This window comes from Triticum aestivum, chromosome 3A, assembly GCF_018294505.1.
Source record: "Triticum aestivum cultivar Chinese Spring chromosome 3A, IWGSC CS RefSeq v2.1, whole genome shotgun sequence".
Taxonomy (NCBI): Eukaryota; Viridiplantae; Streptophyta; class Magnoliopsida; order Poales; family Poaceae; genus Triticum; species Triticum aestivum.
The window spans coordinates 374,612,691-374,633,822 of NC_057800.1; the positions used below are offsets into that span (position 1 = coordinate 374,612,691).

The 21,132-nt window shown below is 46.6% G+C and overlaps 2 protein-coding genes across 3 annotated transcripts; both read left to right on the plus strand.

The window, feature by feature from the left end:
• The first annotated feature begins 7,708 nt into the window (after window positions 1-7,708).
• LOC123061332 (IQ domain-containing protein IQM1) lies at window positions 7,709-10,956 on the plus strand. The gene is made up of 8 exons (XM_044484391.1): window positions 7,709-7,974; window positions 8,258-8,790; window positions 8,884-9,064; window positions 9,161-9,249; window positions 9,371-9,458; window positions 9,577-9,714; window positions 9,831-10,025; window positions 10,121-10,956. The coding sequence occupies exons 2-8, from the start codon at window positions 8,348-8,350 to the stop codon at window positions 10,655-10,657; spliced, it is 1,671 nt and encodes a 556-aa protein (XP_044340326.1). The 5' UTR covers window positions 7,709-7,974; window positions 8,258-8,347; the 3' UTR covers window positions 10,658-10,956.
• Window positions 10,957-14,639: 3,683 nt separating this feature from the next.
• On the plus strand, window positions 14,640-19,352 carry LOC123061333 (uncharacterized). Of its 2 annotated transcripts, none has more exons than XM_044484393.1 (3): window positions 14,640-14,975; window positions 15,269-16,146; window positions 18,896-19,352. In XM_044484393.1, the coding sequence occupies exons 1-3, from the start codon at window positions 14,944-14,946 to the stop codon at window positions 18,940-18,942; spliced, it is 957 nt and encodes a 318-aa protein (XP_044340328.1). In that variant the 5' UTR covers window positions 14,640-14,943; the 3' UTR covers window positions 18,943-19,352. The 2 variants fall into 2 exon arrangements, with proteins under 2 accessions (XP_044340328.1, XP_044340327.1); XM_044484392.1 differs by lacking the exon at window positions 18,896-19,352 and adding an exon at window positions 18,000-18,558 and having other exon boundaries at window positions 14,652-14,975; window positions 15,269-17,918.
• The last annotated feature ends 1,780 nt before the right edge of the window (window positions 19,353-21,132 follow it).

The following is a 21,132-nucleotide window of genomic DNA, read 5'->3' on the forward strand; positions in this document are numbered from 1 at the left end:
CGTGTTATCAGTCCACTTGGCGCTTGGGGAGACGAAGGTATGTCCATGGGGATGATCGTAGGATGCTCCGTGTCATATCACCTATCAATCGACACTTTTTGTGGAGATTTTGACGCTAACATTAAGGATGCAGATCGCCCTGTATTGTTGAATCTATTCAGCCTCCTAAGTCTTTGCAACAAAACAATCTCACCTAAATTAAGCTTCGATATGTCAAGTTGGTCGGCATGAAGAAAATTGAACAAACCCATTAGTTAGTCTTGATGACATCCCAGAAGTTCTAATATAACTCCGCGGGGAAACCATCAAGGCATGAAGCTTTGTCATGTTCCATTTGGAACACCACAACTCGCACATGCTCTTCAGAGAAAGTTCTCAAGATATCATTCTTTTCTGTCGTGACTTATGGAATATCATCCGTTCGGGTCTCATCAAGAGTGAAGTTCCCTTCATACAGATACTTGTAGTATTTGGTTATATAATGCTTGATCTCTACCCGACCCTCAATCTGTCTCTCATGTTAGAGGCTAAAAATACACTGTTCCTATGCCGCGCATTGGCGACCATTTGGAAATATTGTATTCTAACTTTGCTTTTGGTATTATGTACCTAGAAAATTGTGTATAGGATGACTTCCTCTTGTTTCCTCCCCTAACCCTAGGTGGCTAGGGAAAACTCTCCCCTCAAGACTACACCAGCGAACCCATAGATTCGCCTTCCCTCTGCCTGTCGCTCCAGTAGCCGGTGGCGGGGAAGGGAATCCCGATGCCTCTACTCCAGTTAGTAGTTTAGGTTATAATTTTTAGTCCTTGTAGGCGCTATGCTTGGGCGGATGGCGGCGCTTCTTCTTCAAGTTTGTCTTCTGGGCTTTGATCCTCCTCGAGTTCGTTTGTCTAGACATAGTCGATGGAACTCCGACATAGATTTATGTCGTCTCCTTGGGACGGTCAGGTTAGGGTTTTTCTTCATGTGGCGAGATATGGTGTCAAGTGCACCAGATCTATGCAAGGGTTCAACGGCGATAACTGTGTCTCCAAGGCGCACGTCCTTGGGCATGTGCATGAAGACTTCTTGGTTGTCATCGACAAGGTCAAGCCGGCTCTGGCAGGGGAGCGACAATAGCGGCATGTCGGCAACTTGTTCTAGCGGTAGTAGTGGTCGTTCGGTGGTCTCAAAATCTCAGTGTAAATTTTATTGTATTTGAGATGTTTCGTAATTTTGATGAACTTCTATATTTTTTGGAAAAGGGGTGTAACCCCGGCCTCTGCATCAGAATGATGCATACGGCCACATTTATTAAAAGCAAATAAGTTCAACAAAGGTCATGAAGTCTTAAACAAACGAACCACAAAACGGCTCACGAAGAGCGGAAAATAAAAGCCACAGTCGGCAGGCAAAATGAAGACAGGAAAACTAATTGCCTATCCTATTACATGACCGCCATCCAAACCGGCTGAAAATAGCCCGAGCTACCATCTCCCATCGGGTAGATCTAGTAACCAAATGCTCCCTGGCCTCCGTCTGAGTGAGTAGCGACCACATACGGATCAACATAGTGGCTCGGAATATAACCTGCAAAAAATGAGTATTTGTTGTTCTGTTAAAAACCAAATCATTCCTGCAGTTCTAGACTGCCCAAAGTAAAGCACATACTCCTACACGAATGTATCTCGCTGTTTGGGGCTCTATCCTGTCAAGCCACGTCCCAAATAATGTGTTGATATATTCGGAGGAGTAATATTAAAAGCAATGTGAATAGTCCGCCATAGAGCCTTTGCCATCGGACAATCAAGAAAGAGGTGTTTGATGGTCTCATCGCGATCACAAAAACTACATCTCATAGAACCGGTCCAGTTGCGCTTTATCAAATTGTCCTTAGTTAAAATGACTTGTTTGTGTACAAACCACATAAACAGTTTAACCCTCAAAGGTACTTTGACATTCCAAACATGTTTGGAACTAGGAATAGAGCTAGAGTTGATCACATCTAAATACATAGATTTAACCGTGAACTCTCCATTCCTGGTTAGCTTCCAGCTCAACGAATCCGTCCGTTGAGAGAGCTGCACATCCATCAGTCTTCTCACCAAATGGAGCCAGGCTTCCCAACGTGCTCCGGCAAGTGTTCTCCTAAATTGGATATTGAGGGGAGTGGATGGAAGCATGGTAGCAATGAAAGCATCTCTTCATTGCACGATGCTATAAAGGGAGGGATACTGAAGCGTGAGAGGGGTTTCCCCTAGCCACGTATCCTCCCAGAATCTCGTGGAAGTGCCATTTTCGACTAGAAACTTAGTTCTGTTGAAAAAGACTAATTTAACTCTCATCAGCCCTTTCGAAAAAAGTGAGTCCGGCGGCCTCACTGTCACCTGTGACAAAGTTTTGGACTGAAGGTACTTGTTATGCAAAATCTGCGCCCGCGTGGCATCCGACTCTACAAATAACTTATACAGCCACTTGCTAAGAAGACATCTGTTTTTCACCTCAAGATTTTCGATACCTGGACCTCCTTGGTCTTTTGGTCGACAAATAATATCCCATTTAGTGAGTCGATACTTCCTTTTTAAGTCATCACTATGCCAGAAAAAACGGGATTGATAGAAATCCAGTCTTTTCCGAACTCCAACTGGTATCTCAAAAAACGACAAAAGAAACATAGGCATGCTCGTGAGAACCGAGTTAATAAGAATTAGCCGGGCCCCATACGACATCAGCTTGCCCTTTCAGCAACTCAGTTTTTTCTCGAATCGATTCTCAATACACTTCCATTCTCTATTTGTTAGCTTACGATGGTGGATTGGTATACCCAAATACGTAAAAGGTAAATTCCCAAGTTCACACCCGAACAATTGCTTATAAGCCTCTTGTTCCTCTTTGGCTCTTCCAAAGCAGAATAATTCACTCTTGTGAAATTTAATCTTTAACCCGGTCAATTGTTCGAATAAGCATAACACTAGCTTCATGTTTCTTGCTTTTGCCAAGTCATGCTTCATGAATATGATAGTATCATCAACGTACTCTAGGATAGACACCCCTCCATCAACTAGATGAGGTACCAGGATACCTTCTTGACCAGCATCGTTTGCCCTACCTATTAGAATGGTCAGCATGTCAACTACAATGTTGAACAGAATAGGTGACATCGTTCCTTATCTCAGGCCTTTATGTGTCTGGAAATAGTGACATGTGTCATCATTCACTTTGATTCCAACACTTCCTTTTTGCGTGAAGGATTCAACCTGGTTCCTCCAAGCCGGGTCGAAACCTTTCATGCGCAAAGCCTATTGCAGAAACGGCCATTTAACTTTATCGTACGCCTTTTTGAAATCCACTTTGAAAACAACCCCGTCTAGTTTTTTCGTATGTATTTCATGGAGCATTTCATGAAGGACCACAACCCCTTCTAGGATGTTTCTGTCTGGCATGAAAGCAGTTTGGGTCGGCTGCACCACAGAGTGTGCAATCTGTGTGAGTCTATTAGTCCCAACCTTGGTAAAAAAATTGAAACTAACATTAAGAAGACAGATAGGCCTGAACTGCTCAATTCTCACAGCCTTTGTTTTCTTCGGGAGCAAGGTTATTGTTCCAAAATTCAAATGAAACAACTAAAGCTGTCCGGAGACTAGATCATGGAACATCGGAAACAAATCCCCCTTTAGTAATGTGCCAACATCTCTTATAAAACTCCACAGAAATTCATCCGGCCCCGGAGCTTTATTATTCTTCATCTGTGAAATCGCTTCAAACACCTCTTTCTCCGAGAATGGTGCAGTTAATACATCATTCTCATCGGCAGCCACCTGAGGCACATCCTGAATCCTCGACTCATCCAAGGACACAAAATTATCCTCTAGAGGCCCAAAAAGTTGCTTGTAATAATTGGTTATGTAAAGTTTTAAGTTCTCTTGCCCTATGATAGTCCCCTCGTCTTGCTCAAGCTGAAAGATTCTTTTCTTTCTGTGCTTGCCATTGGCGATCATATGAAAGAATTGAGTGTTAGCGTCCCCTTGGACAACTTTACGAACCTTAGCTCGCAATGCCCACTTCAACTCCTCTTCCCTCAACAGCTCTTTCAATCTCATCTCTGCATCAACTTTGGCATGAAGCTCCGATGATTGCAGAATTGTGGACTCGGCTTTCACATCTAAGGACCGGATAAGTGTAAGGAGCCTTTCCTTTTCAATCTTACAGATCCCACTAAGATGCTTAGCCCATCCTCGCAAGAAACTTCTCAAGTTTCTAATCTTATTCTGCCATCTCTCAATAGGAGACCTTCCTCCTGCATCTATCGCCCATTCTCTGGCTATCAGATCCAGGAATCCTTCTCTTTCAAACCACGCAAGTTCGAAAGAGAAAGTATTTTTGTTACCCACATGTGTTGCCTCCCCAGAATCAACCAGCAGAGGGATGTGGTCAGAGATACCGCGAGATAACGCTTGGACTGTAACCTTAGATCGTGTGGTCACAGACACCACGATCGACGCTTGCTAGGACTCGATCTAGCTTCTCATACGTCGGGTTTTGCAAAGTATTAGCCCAAGTGAATTTTCTACCCGAAAGCTCTATCTCTCTAAGATCCGAGCTTTCAATGATGGTATTAAACATGAATGACCACCTGGCGTCGAAATTATCATTGTTCTTTTCTTCTCTCCTTCTAATAATGTTGAAATATCCCCCAGCCAAATTGGGAGTCGTTCAGACCAGCAAATCCGTACGAGATCCGCCAAAAAGTCTGGTTTTAGTTCCGGCTGCGCGGCCCCATACACCGCAACTAGTTCCCAATTAAAACCATCGACTTTGGATCTAACCCGAAATTTGACGACGAAGTCACCCATAACCACACTTCGGACTTCCAACGCCTCACATTTCACCCCTAGAAGGATCCCCCTGATCTTCCTCTTGGGGGAAGGCAGTGCCAATCAAAATTGACACCTCCGGATAAAGTGCTCAAAAACGGAGGAGAGAAATTGTCCCTTCCTGTCTCGGAAAGGGCAATAAAGTCCAATCTACGTTCAATTGAAGCATCTGCCAGAAACCTTCTTTTAGCCAAGTCCATCAGACCTCTGCTATTCCAAAAGATGCCTCTCATAGTTCATCATGGAATTTTTTGGCTGTACGGACCCTAGCACTCCTACGCACCGCGGATGTAGGATAAATCTTACGCCTCCACTTTCTCTTAGGCTTGTTCTGATCATATACCCTGTCCTCACAACCGAGCTCCGCAGCTCTAACCTCATGACCCTCTACTGGGGCGCTCTCCTCAAGGGGTAACAAGCCATCATCTCCTCGGTCTCAGTGATGGATGGGGCAAGATCCACACAAAACGAATCTAGCACCCTGACTCCCAAAGCATCAATGTCGGAATCGTTCATAGGTTTAACCGTAGCTAAATTACGAATCAACTCTAAGGCATGTTCCGCTTCCAGGTCGAGAATGTCATTAACAGATTTAGAGATTTCACTATCATTACTACCTAGTGAAACTCCTAACTCATTTGCATTGTGGATGATCTCATCATTAGAAAAATGCAAAATAGAATTGGAAGTGTTGACCGACATACCAGTAGTGACCTCCATGTCACGAAGCTTGGCCGCCCGCATGGCGCACCTCAGCTGCATATCATCAACATCCGTCTGGTCCTGAAGGCGACAACTCATCCGTCTGCCCTCAGACACAGGATACAGAATACCTCCAAAAGTGATGACCTCCTCCCTGGTCGCCCCGTTTGAGGTAAGGCCTCCTGCCCCACCCCCAACGGACGACCCGACAAGAGGAGTCGAAGAGCCGCAGACCACCGTCGGCGAGCACGGGGCTAGTGAGGGCTGGGCCGCCTGCCCAGACTCCCCACAAGGCGTCCCGCGAGGAAAAAAGAGGACGGGGCCGCCTGCCCCCGCGCCCCACCCGACCCGACAGTCAGACTCGACTCGGGCCGTGAAGCCAACCCAGCTGGCGTCTGCTGATCAAACGGCGCCACAGGTTCGGCCACCCTAACCATCGCAGAAGAGGAGGGAGCCGAGGCCTCCTGCCCGAGCCCCCCTCCCAAACTAGGCTTGTCACCGCACGGCGACACCGCCACCACAGTCCCGACGGAGTCTTCCCGAGCATCGAACTAGCAGCAGAGGAAGGAGAACGGGAGGTCACCTGCTCAAGACCGTCCCTCCCATCCGGAGAACCCGTTTTCTTAGCAAAGTCCAGTGGAGGTAACCTGCGCTCAAACACATCCTCAGATTCAACCCTGTCGCTCCACATCCTGGGAGGCGCGGAAGCGGGCTGAAAAGAACCGAATCTATGAATTTGTCGGTATTATGTACTAGTATATTATATATAGGACCAACTTATTTTGTTTGATGAAAAGAGCTTCCCACGCTTTATATTATAAAACAACGGTTAACAAGGTTTAAATAAAGAGGAGTTCAAGTGGCGATACAATAGAAATAACAAGGTTTTGCTGGGCCTCAACACAACATCCCTTTCTACTCTCTCTGTGCCAAAATAGAAGACGATTTTAGGTCTAGATTTAGAAGAAGAAAAAATGTCTTATATTTTGATATTGAGGGAGTAGTATGTTTATATACATTACCGAAGGATGTACCACTAGCAGGTGGATGTCGACACAGAGGGAGAGTCAGCCATACGTCGTCAACCATTGAGGTACGATGCAAATTAATTAGAATCTGAATAATGCAGAGCAACCGCTATGGGCAAGGCAGGGCCGCCCGGAAGGAGTAGTGCATGGGAGGCGGCAGGGCCTCAAGTCCCAAGTGGGTTGGTCATATCCCTTGTCGTACTCTTCCTCGTCGGCAACCGCACCTTCACTTCACGGGTGTAATCTTTGCTAGGTATGGATACAGCCGATGCCGGAGAGGAAAAACAAGGACTTTGAGGACGGGCGCGGTCCGGTCGTTTTTTTTAATGAAATATGTCGAAAATGTAATGAGTGTGTTCAGATTAAAAAAACATCCGGTTTGTATGCAATTTATCAAGTATATGATCACAATTTTTGATTTTACTACCTGGTATGGAAAAATCATTTGCTTTTGGTATTGTGTAGCAATAAATTATGTGTTGGACCAACTTATTTTCTCTTGGTATTATGTACCAGTACTTAATAATATGTATGATCAACTTATTTGCTTTCTTTATGCTTGTGTTTTTAAACAGTGTACTTGTCTTCATAATGTAGTGCAATTGTTATCATGGGGCGCAGCGCAGGGAAGCGTGCGTATACCTATACTAGTAGGAGTATTCTTGTATGTATATATAGCTGAGCAATGTACTACTACTAGCAGTAGCATGTGGATGTCGACACGGAGGGGGAGTCAGCCGTGCGTCGTTAGCCAGTGAGATATCGTACGTACGACGCAAATTAATTAGCGTTGCAGAGCAGCCGCCTGGAATTAGTTACGATGGGTACTACTTCCTTTATTCGGGATTACTTGTCTTGAAAATGAATATATGTAGATGTATTTTAATTTTAGATACATCTATTTTCAAAATAAATAATTTCGAATGGAGGGAGTAACTGCAACGCTGTCTGTCCCGGTAAAACCAGAAGGATTCCGAAGCAGAAGCGCGTGAAAACGTTCTTCCACCGTCGCTGTCATTCGCTCCAAGTTATTAAACGCGGCCATCAACAGCAACAACAAGAGAAAAGAAATGAACGGAAAATAGCAGTTTAAGCGTGGGAAGTCCGGCACGCGCCCGCGTCTACGCGGATCCTTCGTCTCGTCTCCGCTCGTGCCAGCGACGACCGGTCAGCCACGGCCGGTCTTCCGCCTCCGTCCGTCGTCCTCTGCATCTAACTTGGACTTGTGCTCCCGTCCTCGGCAACCGCAACCCCGCCCCCCGCTCCCACGCCGCTCCTCCTCCTAGTATATAGCTGCGCAACTTCTAACCTTAACTCTCATCCATCGCCTGCTCCTCTCTGCTCCACTTCCATCTGCTGCGCCCCGCCCATCCATCCATCCATCCTTGGTACGTACGTACACCATCTACTAGTTCTACTTCTACTTCTACTTCTAGTCGATTGTTGCTCTGTTTCCTCTCTGTGAACTTGGCCATGTTTCTTCATGGAGCTTGTCATGTCATGGTTAAACAGAGCTGCGTGCTTGTTATTTTCTTCCTTCATCAGTCTTTTGGTTAAAAAAGAGTAATGATGTTTAGGTTGGCTGTGCTTTCATAACCCACAGCTACCAAACCAATTAGTTTCCCATGACATAATGAGCTTATCTTTTTCTTATGTGATTTGCCCTTGCAGAAACATCAAGTTGACCCTCTGGCTGGGCCACAGCGGTTGCAGAGACAAGAGAACAAGTCTCCTCCACAAAAGGGGTGCCACAGCGGTGAGATGTCCTCGCTGAGGCCGCTCAACACGGAGCCAAGTTTTCTCCACTCCCAGAAGCTGCAGAGCCCGAGGGATGCCTGCGGGGCACCGCTGAGGTCGCCGTCGCCGAGGGTCGTCGCCGGCCCGCCCAAGAAGAGGATGGCGCGCGCCGGAGGCCTCTTCGAGAGGTCGCTCAGCTTCAAGAACTGGGAGGCGGAGGTTGGCGCCGATGAGCCAGAGGCGGCGAGCCGGTGCATCAACGGCGCGCGCCCCGGGACCCTCGTGCTCCAGAGCCCAGGAAGCAAGCAGCAGCAGTCCCCGAGGCCGTCGCCGTCCAAGGCGCACTTCGTCTCTCCGAGGCCTCAGGCCGAGCTGGACGACGCGGCCACCAAGGTCCAGAAGCTCTTCAAGGGCCACCGGACCCGGAGGAACCTCGCCGACTGCGCCATTGTCGTGGAGGAGCTCTGGTCTGCATCTGCATCTTCACCTGCATCTGCATGCATGTTGATTGGAGTATCATCGTGCCTGACCAAAACAATTTCAACGTTGAAATTATTCAGGTGGAAGGCCTACGATTCCGCATCACTCAACATCAAGTCCATCTCCTTCTTTGACGAGGCCAAGCAGGAGACGGCTGCTTCCCGGTGGTCAAGGGCTGGGAAGAGGATTGCCAAGGTCGGCAAGGGGCTCTCCAAAGACGAGAAGGCCCAGAAACTGGCACTGCAGCACTGGCTCGAAGCTGTAAGCTTCTCCCTCCATGCCTTCTCCTTTGGTTTCCAAAAAATCATACACTAAGTTTTTATACTCAAGTCAAAATCTTTGTTTGTGGTTCTCCAGATTGACCCGCGCCATCGCTACGGCCACAACTTGCACCTCTACTACGACATCTGGTCCTCGAGTTCCAGCACAGAGCCCTTCTTCTACTGGTAATTACCTTACTTGGTCCTGCTCATCTGAAACATGTTCCTAATCCTAGGGTGGGGTGCAATTACAGGGAGGTTTGTAGTGATCCTGACAGCGCGTTCCTTGTTTTGTACTCCTTTTCAGGCTGGATATCGGAGCCGGGAAAGACGTTCATCACCAAAAGTGCCCGAGAAGCAAGCTGTATTCCCAGTTGATTATGTACCTCGGACCAGTAAGTGACATCCTCTTTTCTGTCTCAAGATACACAGCACAGACCTCAAAGTTGAATCTTGCATGTTCAAATTTCCAAGAGATTAATTGATCTGATTTGAATGTTACTCGAATCGCAGAACGAGAGGGCAGGGTATGAGGTTATTGTGGAGCAAGGGAAGCTCATGTACAGGAGAAGCGGCCTTCTCGTAGAAACCACCGAGGACTCGAAATGGATATTTGTGCTGAGCACAACTAGATCACTATACATCGGGCAGGTTGGAAATGTTCCATCCTTTTCTTCTCTCTATACTAGTTCAGCAGTCGTGCATGGTAATTACATTCTGTGCCATGATGAATCAGTCCTGACTGTAAATTCATCTCTTGTGAGCAGAAGAAGAAGGGTAAATTTCAGCACTCGAGTTTCCTAGCCGGGGCGGCAACAACCGCTGCCGGTAGGTTGGTTGCCAAAGATGGCATTCTTAAGGCAATATGGCCTTACAGCGGCCACTACCTCCCAACAGAAGAGAACTTCAGGGAGTTCATCAGTTTCTTGGAGGAGAACAATGTCGATCTAGCTAACGTCAAGGTAAATTTACCACTCGTGCTACAGTACTATTTTTGTATCGTCTTAATAACCACCAGGGATACCATATCTGATACGCATTTGCAATTCACTTCCAGAGGTGTTCCGTCGACGACGACGAGTACCCATCGTTCAAGAAGACCTCAGACGAGCCTACTGAAACGGAAGAACATGACGAGAAACCCACCGAGGCGGAACATGATGAGACCCTCAACAGCTCGCAAATTGAACTGCCTGAGATGGACATCATCAAGGAAGTGGTTGCCGAGGACAATGCGGAAGCGGAGGCAGCAGCGACCAAGATGGCCAGTCTCCCGTCCTTCAAATGGGCAACCGCTGCTGGCGCGCGGATCGGCTGTGTCCGCGACTACCCGGCTGATCTCCAGAGCATGGCTCTTGAGCATGTCAATCTGTCACCAAGAGTGGTGCCGTCTCCGAGCGCGAATCGGCTGCCCATCCCGTCGCCTCGGCCCAGCCCCAAGATCAGGCTGTCTCCCCGGCTGCACTACATGGGCCTTCCTACCCCCACCGGCCGCCGGCTCCCGATCCCGAGCCCGGAGATCAGGAGGCAGCAGTTCATGGGCTTTCAGACACCGGAAGTGGCTCTCACTCTCCCCAAGCACAAGGCCAAGTGATTTTTCATGTCGCGGCACCTACTACCAGGCTGCTGTTATTGAAGCTATAACAGCAGCTTTAGATAGTTATTATAGCTAGATCAGAGATACTCACAATTTTGCTTCTTATGGTTGGTTCTTTGGTTCTGTTCTGTGTCACCATTCTTTAGTATGTTCATCTTCTTATTTGACCTCAGGTGCGTCGGCTGTAGTGTAAAAGTGTAGACTACACGCTGCCTAGCCTCAACCCACAACTCTGCAAATAAGCCATGTAACTTTCCAGCTTTGTTTTCATAATAAAAGGGTTGTTTTGTTCATCATGTTGATGTGTCTGAACCATCTTTTTTGTTGCATGCATTTGCGGCAGGAATGTAGGACACTCTCTAATGTTATCCGATTGGAAGAACAAACAAAAAAAAACAGATTTCCTAAAATTACCTATTGCACATCTAACTGTACCACCATTAGATGAAAGTCCTCTAAGATTCGTGCTTTCTTTTTCCAATGCGATTGCATTGTTGTTTTCGCGCGGCCTATGGGCTGGCTTGTTGCCTGCAACTGCAGATGGCATGCATACCGCGATAACTGCAGAGCCGGGATGTCGGCTAGTTAAATGTCTGCCGTTCGACATGTAATTATATGACACATTTACCACACAACTGCAAGGGGTACAATGCCATGGCAACTCGGGTGGCGTTGCATTTTATTTTTGTTTTTGTTTGTCATTTCTTTCTTCCGCCCAATGAGAAATAATAATTCAAGACCCACCCCCTCCCCTTAGGGAATGTTGTTTTTTTGCTCTTTTTTTAAACCACCAGGGGCCAGTTGCATGTTGGCTTGCAACTGCCTTTGCTATAACATGTGCATATGGTGTACCTACCATGCAATTGCAGGGGCCACGACGCAACTGCAACTGGGATGGGATGTCGGCCAATTGCATGTCCAACACCCGATATGTAACTACACATGACATACATACGACACGGCTGCAAGGGGTAAAACACGACTGCAATCAGTGGTGGCGCTAGGATCGGGTCATGCCGCGGGCAAGTCTCGGGCCAAACAATGACTACAATACCAAAACAGTGTAAATATGGCTACAATGAAGGAAGGAACCCAACCTCACGACCCAGGCCATCGCCCGGGCAGCCTGCCTGGTTTCGCCCATTGAATGCAACTGATGTGGTGTTGCATATTATTTTCATTTTTTTGTCATAGTTTCTCCCACAACGCGAGAAGCAACAATCTAAGATGACCCCCATCAAGGGCATGTTGTTCCCTCTAGGTTTTTTTACAAGCAAGCCACATGCTTGTGTATGTATTGTGAAAACAAGCTAGATCAACAGAAATTTGACTAATGGCTTGCTTTTTGTCTGATATGGAGAAAAAGCCCACGCAGTGATATTTTGCAGACAACCAACAAGCCTAAAACAAGGCCCAACCCAATTGTGTGATAAATCGTCAAGCCAACAACAACTATCACGAAGGCGATCAAAAGGGCTGGCAAGATAGGGAATGGGCCACAAACAAGGGAAGATATCATCTTCAATGTGCAATAATTATTTTTCATGTAGATGTGCTTTCCTTGTTCTCCATGCTTGATCATGCTCCAATGGTCATCCCTCTTATCCATGCTAGATCCTTCACTCCTAAGCAATAAAAATATATTTGATTAGGCATCATCAAATTCTAATGAGTATTGGAAATGGTTCCAAGAAACGAAAATACCTTATAAAATAGTTGATGTGTGTGAGCTCTAGTAATTTATCATATTTGTGTAGCAGTGGGGGCTATGAGGATAACCGTGGTAGGAATGTCCTCATGAGTAGTACAACACGACTTCAACTGATGTGGTGTTGCATTTTATTTTTATTTTTGTTTGTTCTAGTTTCTCCGGCCGCACAAAAACAACAATTTAAGACATACCCCCATCGAGGGAATGTTGTTCCCTCTGGGTTTTTTACAAGCAAGGCACATGCTTGTTTGTGTAATGCGAAAACAGGCTAGATCGACTAAAATTTGACTAATGTTGTGATATTTTGTGCATATAGAATAAAAGGAAAATCCCAACTAGTGATATATGTATATAATCAAGAAGGCTCGGCCCGATTGTATGACAAATAGTCAAGCCAACAATTGTCACTAGGGTGATCAACATATCATCTTCAGTGTGCAATATTTATTTCTCATCTAGATGTGCCTGCTTTGTCCTCCATGCTTGATCATACTCGAATGTCCATCCCTCTTGTCCATGCTAGACCCTTCACTCCTAAGCAATAAGAACATATTTGATTTGGGCAACATCATATTCTCATGAGCATTGAAAATGGTTCCAAGAAACGAAGGTACCTGGCAGTTTAGTTAATGTGTGTGAGCTCTTATCTATGTAGTAGCAGGGGCTATGAGGATAACTGTGACGCCCCGAGACCGACGCTTCAGAAGACTTCCATATTTTCGTGACCTCCGTGTGTTTTATTTGTGCTTGCTCTATTTATTTTTTTGCATCGCATCATGTCATCATGCCATCATATCATTAATCTTATAACTCTTATAATTAAATTATATGGATCTTCGATCCATTTAAATCGAGGAAAATGCACATGATGATTTTCTCTTTATAACATATATCCTCCCAATATTATTAGGGAGCTATAAAATTATATTCCAATAATTTGGAATCACCCATAAACACACTTGCAAATATTCTCCATGTCTTTTCTACTTTAAGTTTGACTTCAAAACCTTGCCCGCAATTTACTTCCCTTTTATCGAGGTTCCTCCAAAAATCCTCATCATTTTCTGGACACTTCAAAACCCAAGTCCTAGTTCAAACCATTTGAATTAAATTCAAATGAGTTTGAATTTATGTCGTCCAATCATGGCCATTTCTATTTTCTCGGAACAAGCACATTTTAGTGAGTCCGGGAAAATTTTCCGTGTGCGCAAATTCTTTCCCTAATCCCCTCTTTCTTTTTCTTCTCTTTATTTGTTTTCTGCTAACGGAAATATAAGAGAAGAGAGGCTGAGAGAGAGAGAGAGAGAGAGAGAGAGAGAGAGAGGGAGGTGGCCTGCACCGCTGGCCACTTGGGCCTCCCGCTAGGCCGGCCTGCTTCCGCGCAGCCTTTTGGCCCAAGACCACCTAAGCCTCCTAACCCTAGCTACCCCGATCCACTCTCTCTCGATCTCACCATCTCCCTCCCGTAGCGCCGCCTCTCTCCTCTCGTTCTATTTTCCCCTCGCGCCTAATCCCCTCTGCCTCGCCTTGGCGCTGCGACCGCTGCTGCCCTCCTCCCTCTCCCGTGCGCCGCCACCTACCCTGCCGGCGACCAAAGCCGCCGGAGTGCCGCCTGCCTCGCCCTCGCGTCTCCGGCCTCCTCGTCGTCCTGCCATGGACGCCGAGCTCGAAGCTCCAGCCGACCCCGCCTCCATGGCCTTTGCCGCCGCCGTCTCTCTCCTGCCTCGTCGGACCTGCTCCGTCCTCCGCCTTCTCCCTCCTCGCAGGTCCTCCGCTGCTGCAGCACCTTCACCGTCTCGCCAGCCGTCGGCCTCAAGCATGTCCCCACGCTCGCCGCCAGCGAAGGCCGTGGCCAGGGAGCCGCTTGAACTCTGTTGTTGCACCTCCGCTCATCCCTGTCGTTCGTCAGCCTCCCCTAGCTGCTTCCCCTCAATCCCGCCGCCTCCTTGCTCGGGAGAGCAAAGGCTCGATCCCGAGCAGCACCAGCGCCTGCATCCCCATCGCGCTCGAGGACAAGCCCCTCGGGCAGGAGGGCTTCTCCTGCCCGAACCCTCAAGGAGAGCTGTTGCCGTGCGTGTTGAGTAAATAGGCAATTTCTCGATTAAATTAATCCATGAGTAAATCACTAGCATGGCATTGGAGTGAATTGCACAGAACATCAACTTCAGAGGCACTTATAACACTTTACCTCACCTTTTGGAGAAGTTTTCACAAAACCACAACTTTTGGGCTAACTAGTAACACACGGCCCAAATCCACCCCACACAGCCCAAATCCTCTAACTAATGCCCAGTAACACAAACGCTGTACACGTGCGTGCGTGCGGTGTCCTCCCGAGCGAGAGCCAAGCCGCCGCCGGCTCGCTCGTCGCCGGTAGGTCGCCGCCCCCGTCGCCCCCGTCGCCCCAGCGCCCCTCCTCCCCCTTCTCCCCGACATCATCTCCTCCTCCGCTTCAACACCGCCTCATCTTCCCAGCGCCGTCGTCCTCCACACCCACCCAGTTCCTCGCGCCTCTTCTCCTTTCTTCCTTGAACTGGGGTAGCCGTTGCGCGGCGACTCACGGACACGCATCATGGAGTGGAGCTTCAACAATTCCGGCATTGAGTATGCACCCACTCTCCAGCTCCTCTTGGCTTTGATAAATTGGTTTGTTTTGGGGATTTTAGGGTTGGTTGTAACCAAATAGGTAGTGATTTTCAGTGATTGCTCATGAATGACGTGATTATGTTGGTAGATTTTACTAGTTTTCAGCAGGCGCCTAATTTGTTACAATATTGGTATTAGCTAATTGCATTTTAAATCAGATTCGAGCTATCTAGGGTTGGAATTGAAGCAAAAAATCATGTCTTTTTTGTTGCTTTTCTTTCTCTGATATACAAGTATGTTTCATTATGCAGTGTAGATGATGAACTTTGGGTGGTTAATGTGCTGCCAATTAATGGTCTAGGGGATAATGTGCAAAGGATAATTGGACTGTCTGATATCACTTTTCTCAAGTTAGTGAGCTTGGTGTGCTCTGTTGGCTATAACAAAAAGGATACCATCTATTATCAGTGCGGAGGATTAGTTGGCATGGAGCTATTGGACAGTAATAAGAAGGTGACAACAATGGTAAATCAGTACAAGAGCGTTAAGATGTTGAATCTGTCAGTTTTGAGGAGACCCGCACCAACCCGCGGCAAGAAAAGAACGAGGAAGCAAGCATTGTTGATAGAGCAGCCAACCAAAGAGGGCATTAACGAAGTCATAGTTGAGCAAGAAAATGTGTTAGAGGAAAAAGTTGAGGTGACAGAGGAAGAAGAAGAGATGGCAGTGGCAGAGGAAAAAGAAGAGATGGCAGTGGCTGAGAATTATGATGATGAAGACTTGGAAAATCTTGCTCGATTAAAGAGACAGAAAGAAGATCCTGCGGAGCACATGGAGGGCGACACCGATATTGAGGACCTTTATCCACTACTAGATGATACACCTGTTATTCCTATTGAAGATAGCACACTTGATTCTTGCAATCCATCAAAGAAGAGAGCAGAAGCATGGCAGAAGAAGAAACTGAGGAAGGATGCTATTCTCGGTTCACAAGCAAAGTTGCGAGATGTAACCAACACTCAAGCATGTGAACTTTCAGATCCAGGAAGTGAGGATATTGGAATGGATATAATATCAAGCGATGATGATGGCTTTGAACCTGCAATATCCGTTGCACCAAAATGCAAGAAGAGTAGAGCACAACCACTTCCAACTAGAGTGTGGTATGATGAGGGCAGGTTGCTTGGAGGTGAACAACTCTGTTTGCATATGTGTTTTGTGAACATGCATCAATACAGAAGAGCCTTGAAGAATTATCATATACTTCAAAGTAGAGACTATATGTATCTTAGAAATGATAGAGATCGGGTCAATGTTTGTTGTGTGACTGAACTTTGCCAATTCTATATGACAGCTTCAGCTATCAAGAGAGAAGAGACTGTTTGCATTAGGAAGATGGTGTTACCTCATACTTGTGGCATTACCTATGATACTTCTAGAGTGGACAGCACATGGTTGAGCAACAGGTATGAGGAGAACTTTAGAGGCGATCCAGATTGGAAGATAAGCGCGCTAATAGACACTACCAAGAGAAATCATGGTGTAGACATCACTCCTATGATGGCATATAGGGCAAGGAATAAAGCAGCGGATATTGTGTTAGGAAATCACAAACAACAGTATGTGAGGATCAGGGACTACTTGCAGACAGTGCTTGATACAAACCCAGGCAGCCGATGCATCGTGACCACGGTTCAGCAGCCACCACCTGCAATGAATCCTAAGTTTCATGGCTTATTCTTCTGTGTGAATGCATCTAAGGAGGGATTTTTGCATGGATGTAGGCCATTCATTGGTCTTGATGGATGCTTTGTTAAGCTGACTACAGGAGCACAAGTGTTGGCCGCCTCTGGAAGGGATGGCAACAACAACTTGTTCCCCATTGCATTTGGAGTTGTTGGCAAAGAAGACATTCCTAATTGGTGTTGGTTCCTTGAACAACTCAAGTATGCTCTTGGTGGCGACTCAGGGCCATTTGGAAGGTGGACTATCATGTCAGACAGACAAAAGGGCCTGCTGAATGCCATAGACAAAGTATTTCCTAATTGTGATCAGAGATATTGTCTTAGGCATATTTACGCAAATTTTCAAACTGCTGGTCACAAGGGTGGTGATCTTAAAAAACACATGGATAGTGCTGCATATGCTTACCAAAAGTCTGATTATGATGCTGCTATGAGTGACTTGAAGGCTGAGAGTGAAAGTGCATGGGAATGGTTGTCCAAAATTCCACCTAGGCATTGGGCAAGGCATGACATGGACACAAATTGCAAAACAGATTTAGTGGTGAACAACTTAAGTGAAGTATTCAACAAGTATATCCTAGAAACTAGAGACAAGCCCATTCAAACCATGATAGACAACATTAGGACAAAACTAATGGTCAGATACAACAGCAATAGAGAGGGGCTCGTTAATTCAAATTGGGAGATCACACGAAACTATGCAGAGAAGTTGGAACTTGAGAAGACCAGGGCAAAGCATTGTAGGCCAGTATGTGCAGGTCAAGGGCTGTGGCAAGTTACTTCTGGATTGAAAACATATGTTGTTAATGTCGATGCTAATACATGTGGATGTAGAAGGTGGGACATTAATGGTGTGCCATGCAAACATGCAGTGTCATGCATTTATAAGAAAAAAGAGCATCCTGAAGATTATATGAGTGCATTCTTCAAAAGGGCTATGTACCAGGTTGCCTACAACAATATTATATACCCTGTCCCTAGCAAAGATAGTTGGACAAAGACTGAAACACCCGATATTGACCCACCAATTTTCACTAGACATCCTGGAAGACCTAAGAAGAGCAGAAGGAAGGGAGTGCATGAGGTGCCTCAGCCGGGTTCTAGACATAGGATGACAACAACGACATGCTCGAACTGCCACAAACCTGGTCACAAGTATACCAGTTGTACCACACCACTGAGAGTAGACTTGGCGATAAGAAAAAACAAGCACAAGGTAATTCACATATTCATAAATGTAATTAGCATATGTTTCTGCTTGTTAACACAACTTTGAGTGTTTGTACTGGTTGCTCAGAGTAATAGAAGAATATTTGAAGAAGGACCAATCCATGATCAAGCTGAAGAAACACCACTTCATGGTCAAGCCGAAGCATCACCTGTTCATGTTCAAGCTGAAGCAGCACCAGTTCATGTTCATGCTCAAGCTGAAGCAGATACTTCAACTGGTGCAGCCAAAGGCAGAGGGGGAGGAAGAGCACAAGTAAATGGAAGCGGAAGAGGCCGTGGAAAAGGCAGAGGCAGAGGACAAGCTGAAGCTGCAATTCAAGATCCTTTTCATGCGCATGCGGTCTTCGAAGCACATGATCCTTTTCATGGGTTTGACATACAAGAAGTTGCTTCACAACCAGCTGCAGCTAATACTAGAGAGAAGCTACCAGTAATGAGGGGTTCAGGTTCAACAGGGGGCAGATTCATGGAGTACTTCACTGCCAGTGGCAACCACTGAAGAAAATCCTATGTCGAAGGCTTCTTTTGTGAATGAAAAGTTTACATCTTTATGAAAACTGACTTGTAAATGCCAGGTTTATGTAACTAAAAACTCAGACTTGAATGAATGCTTATGTTACATTACATATTTTGGGGATCTAGGCACAGTGACTTGTAAGTGTCAGGTTTAAGTAACTTAAGCACATAACTATATGGATGCTTATGTTACAACACATATTTTATTCCTGTAAGACAACTTATGAAAGTTGCAAACTTCTAGATAACCACGGATATTGTCCGTTTAAGTATTGTTCTAGTCTTATATATGCTTCAGTTTGAAATATTTTATTCATTCTGTAGCTACTTTGGTTCATTTCTATAGCTATTTTACAAATAAGTATCACAAATTTTGATTCAGTCGTAGCTATTTTGGATCATTCTATAGTTTCTTTTGTGTCAGTTTTCATTGGTTCATATTCACAGATACACAACATGATGCATCGCTGGATTACACTGAAGAAAATCTGTAGCTATTTGCTGTTGAACTCTGAAAAAAGAAAGGACAAAGGAAGCAGCCTAAACTCGTTGGGGAGGAGCTCTGTACAGGATGGCCGACGGCGTCGACGATGCCGCTGGGTGGACGAGCCAACGCTGACACCAAGGAAGAGGTGCTGGTGGAGGAGACGACGTCGGGATGGACGAACCAGCGAGCTGCCAGCGACGAGCTAGCCGTCGACTCTGGCTTGGGAGGAGACGGCATGCACGCAGATGCAGGTGGCTGTTAGTACGGGCATTAGTTAGAGGATTTGGACTGTGTGTGCTGGATTTGGGACGTGTGTTACTAGTTAGCCCAAAGGTTGTGGTTTTGTGAAAACTTCTCCAAAAGGTGGGGTAAAGTGTTATAAGCGCCCCTGAAGTTGATGTTCTGTGCAATTCACTCCATGGCATTGACTAAGTTGATGACGTACCGACTCTGATCTAAACATGCACGTACTAAACAAACAGTAGACAAATCTACACATACTGCTAGTACTGCTAATATGAAAATAATCAAGAGCGGGATAAACGAGTTATACCCTCCAGTAGGCCACGCAGAGGCCGCGGCTTTGGTGGCAGCAGCAGCGTCCTCAGCGACCTTCTTGTCGGCTTCAGCTTTCTCGGCAGCGACACGGTCGGCGTCGGTGGACATGGTGATGACGAAGGCGACGCGGACGTGGAGGAAGTAGACGATCGGAAGCGAGCAGTCGTGTAATCGCTGCCCAAAAACCTATTCGCCCCTCACCCCGTACAGGAACCAGAAGGGCGTGGTTTCGGAGACCTGCTCTCCCGTCGACCGTGTACGTGGCGGACGGGATGGAGTCACCGGCGGCAGCAGCAGCAAAGGAACAACGGTGGGCGTGCGCGTGAGCAGATGTGATCTGTTCGTGGCGTCTAGGGTTAGGAGACACCGCATACTTATAGGCGCAGCCGCGTGGAGAGACGTGGGCTCGACCCACGTCCGAGTCCGTGACAGCCCACGATCCGACGTCTCAGATCGTGGCCCAGCTGTCAGAAAACTCTCCGTTAGTGACTGGCAAAAATAAGCGCGTAGGTGTGAGCTCGGCTCGGCTCAATCCCGCAACCCGCGGCGCGTCGTGACGAGGCGTGGCGTGGCGAGGCGGGCGGCGGAGGAGGAGTGCGCGAGGGCCTCTTCTCTTCTCAAGCTCCAATAGCATGTAGAAGAGAAACCCTTATAAACCACTCCAACTCTCCTTCCACTTCTGGGGTGGGACTAAACTTCCCACCACACCTAGTGCCATATAACCCACATGGGCCCTTAGAGATTTTTCAGAAATTGCAATATGGGCCTAGAGCCCATCTCAGATTTCAGCAATCCCCCACCAGATCTCGAGGGCCCATTGTGTCCTCTGTTCCAATTGCTGTTTCGATATACCAGTGTTTCAGTAAAGACCTGTTAAGGTTGAACTTCACCTAGAACAAGTGGCTACACTCCTTCACAACTGAACAATGGACTATGCCTTGAATTGTCAGTTTGGCGTAAAGAAGTTTCACTACATGTCTTACTAGTACTAGGCTGCCGAAGGCTGACCCCTCGGGTGGAGCATATAAGTCACACTCCTGGCCTATTCATGAGCTTACTAGAGATCACCCCAATCTCATAGACTGTGACCAGCAGTCGGGCTCATATAGGTGTGTTCCTCCAAAGATCGCTCTGTAGGATAGCATCTTGCTTTTATAAGCTTTGGAACACATTGAGACTGTAGTCATCCTACCATACAGTATCGAGAGTATTGCATCTCCAACGGAGTGGGTTAGTATAGTTACTCTCCTCAGTTCACCACTGGCTTGTTTTCCCAGGTCCTAGTTTACGGGATCTCCGATCATATAGGTTGGGTTACCACCATGGCAACTCATGTGGGTCTCATACCCATCTCCCTCGATGCATTATCTATCACAACACGTGATAGCCCTTTTGTAAAGGGATCTGCCAGATTCTTAGCCGTATGGACATAGTCCAACGCTATCACTCCGGAGTTTCTTAATTTTCTGACAGCTTTTAATCTCATTCTTATGTGTTTGGTGGACTTCATGTTGTCCTTTGAACTCTTCACCTTGGTGATGACAGTCTGATTGTCACAGTTCATAAGGATAGCCGGAACCGGTTTATCAACCAATGGCAAGTCCATCAAAAGATCTCGAAGCCATCTCGCTTCAACACC

Bases quoted from the DNA above. Each gene is read 5' to 3' on its own strand.
- LOC123061332 (XM_044484391.1), top strand. From the start codon at position 8,348: ATGTCCTCGCTGAGGCCGCTCAACACGGAGCCAAGTTTTCTCCACTCC. The intron at 9,065-9,160 runs GTAAGCTTCTCC...GTGGTTCTCCAG, and splicing joins TGCAGCACTGGCTCGAAGCT to ATTGACCCGCGCCATCGCTA. The intron at 9,459-9,576 runs GTAAGTGACATC...CTCGAATCGCAG, and splicing joins TGATTATGTACCTCGGACCA to AACGAGAGGGCAGGGTATGA.
- LOC123061333 (XM_044484392.1), top strand. From the start codon at position 14,944: ATGGAGTGGAGCTTCAACAATTCCGGCATTGA. The intron at 14,976-15,268 runs GTATGCACCCAC...TTCATTATGCAG, and splicing joins TTCAACAATTCCGGCATTGA to TGTAGATGATGAACTTTGGG. The intron at 17,919-17,999 runs GTAATTCACATA...CTGGTTGCTCAG, and splicing joins TAAGAAAAAACAAGCACAAG to AGTAATAGAAGAATATTTGA.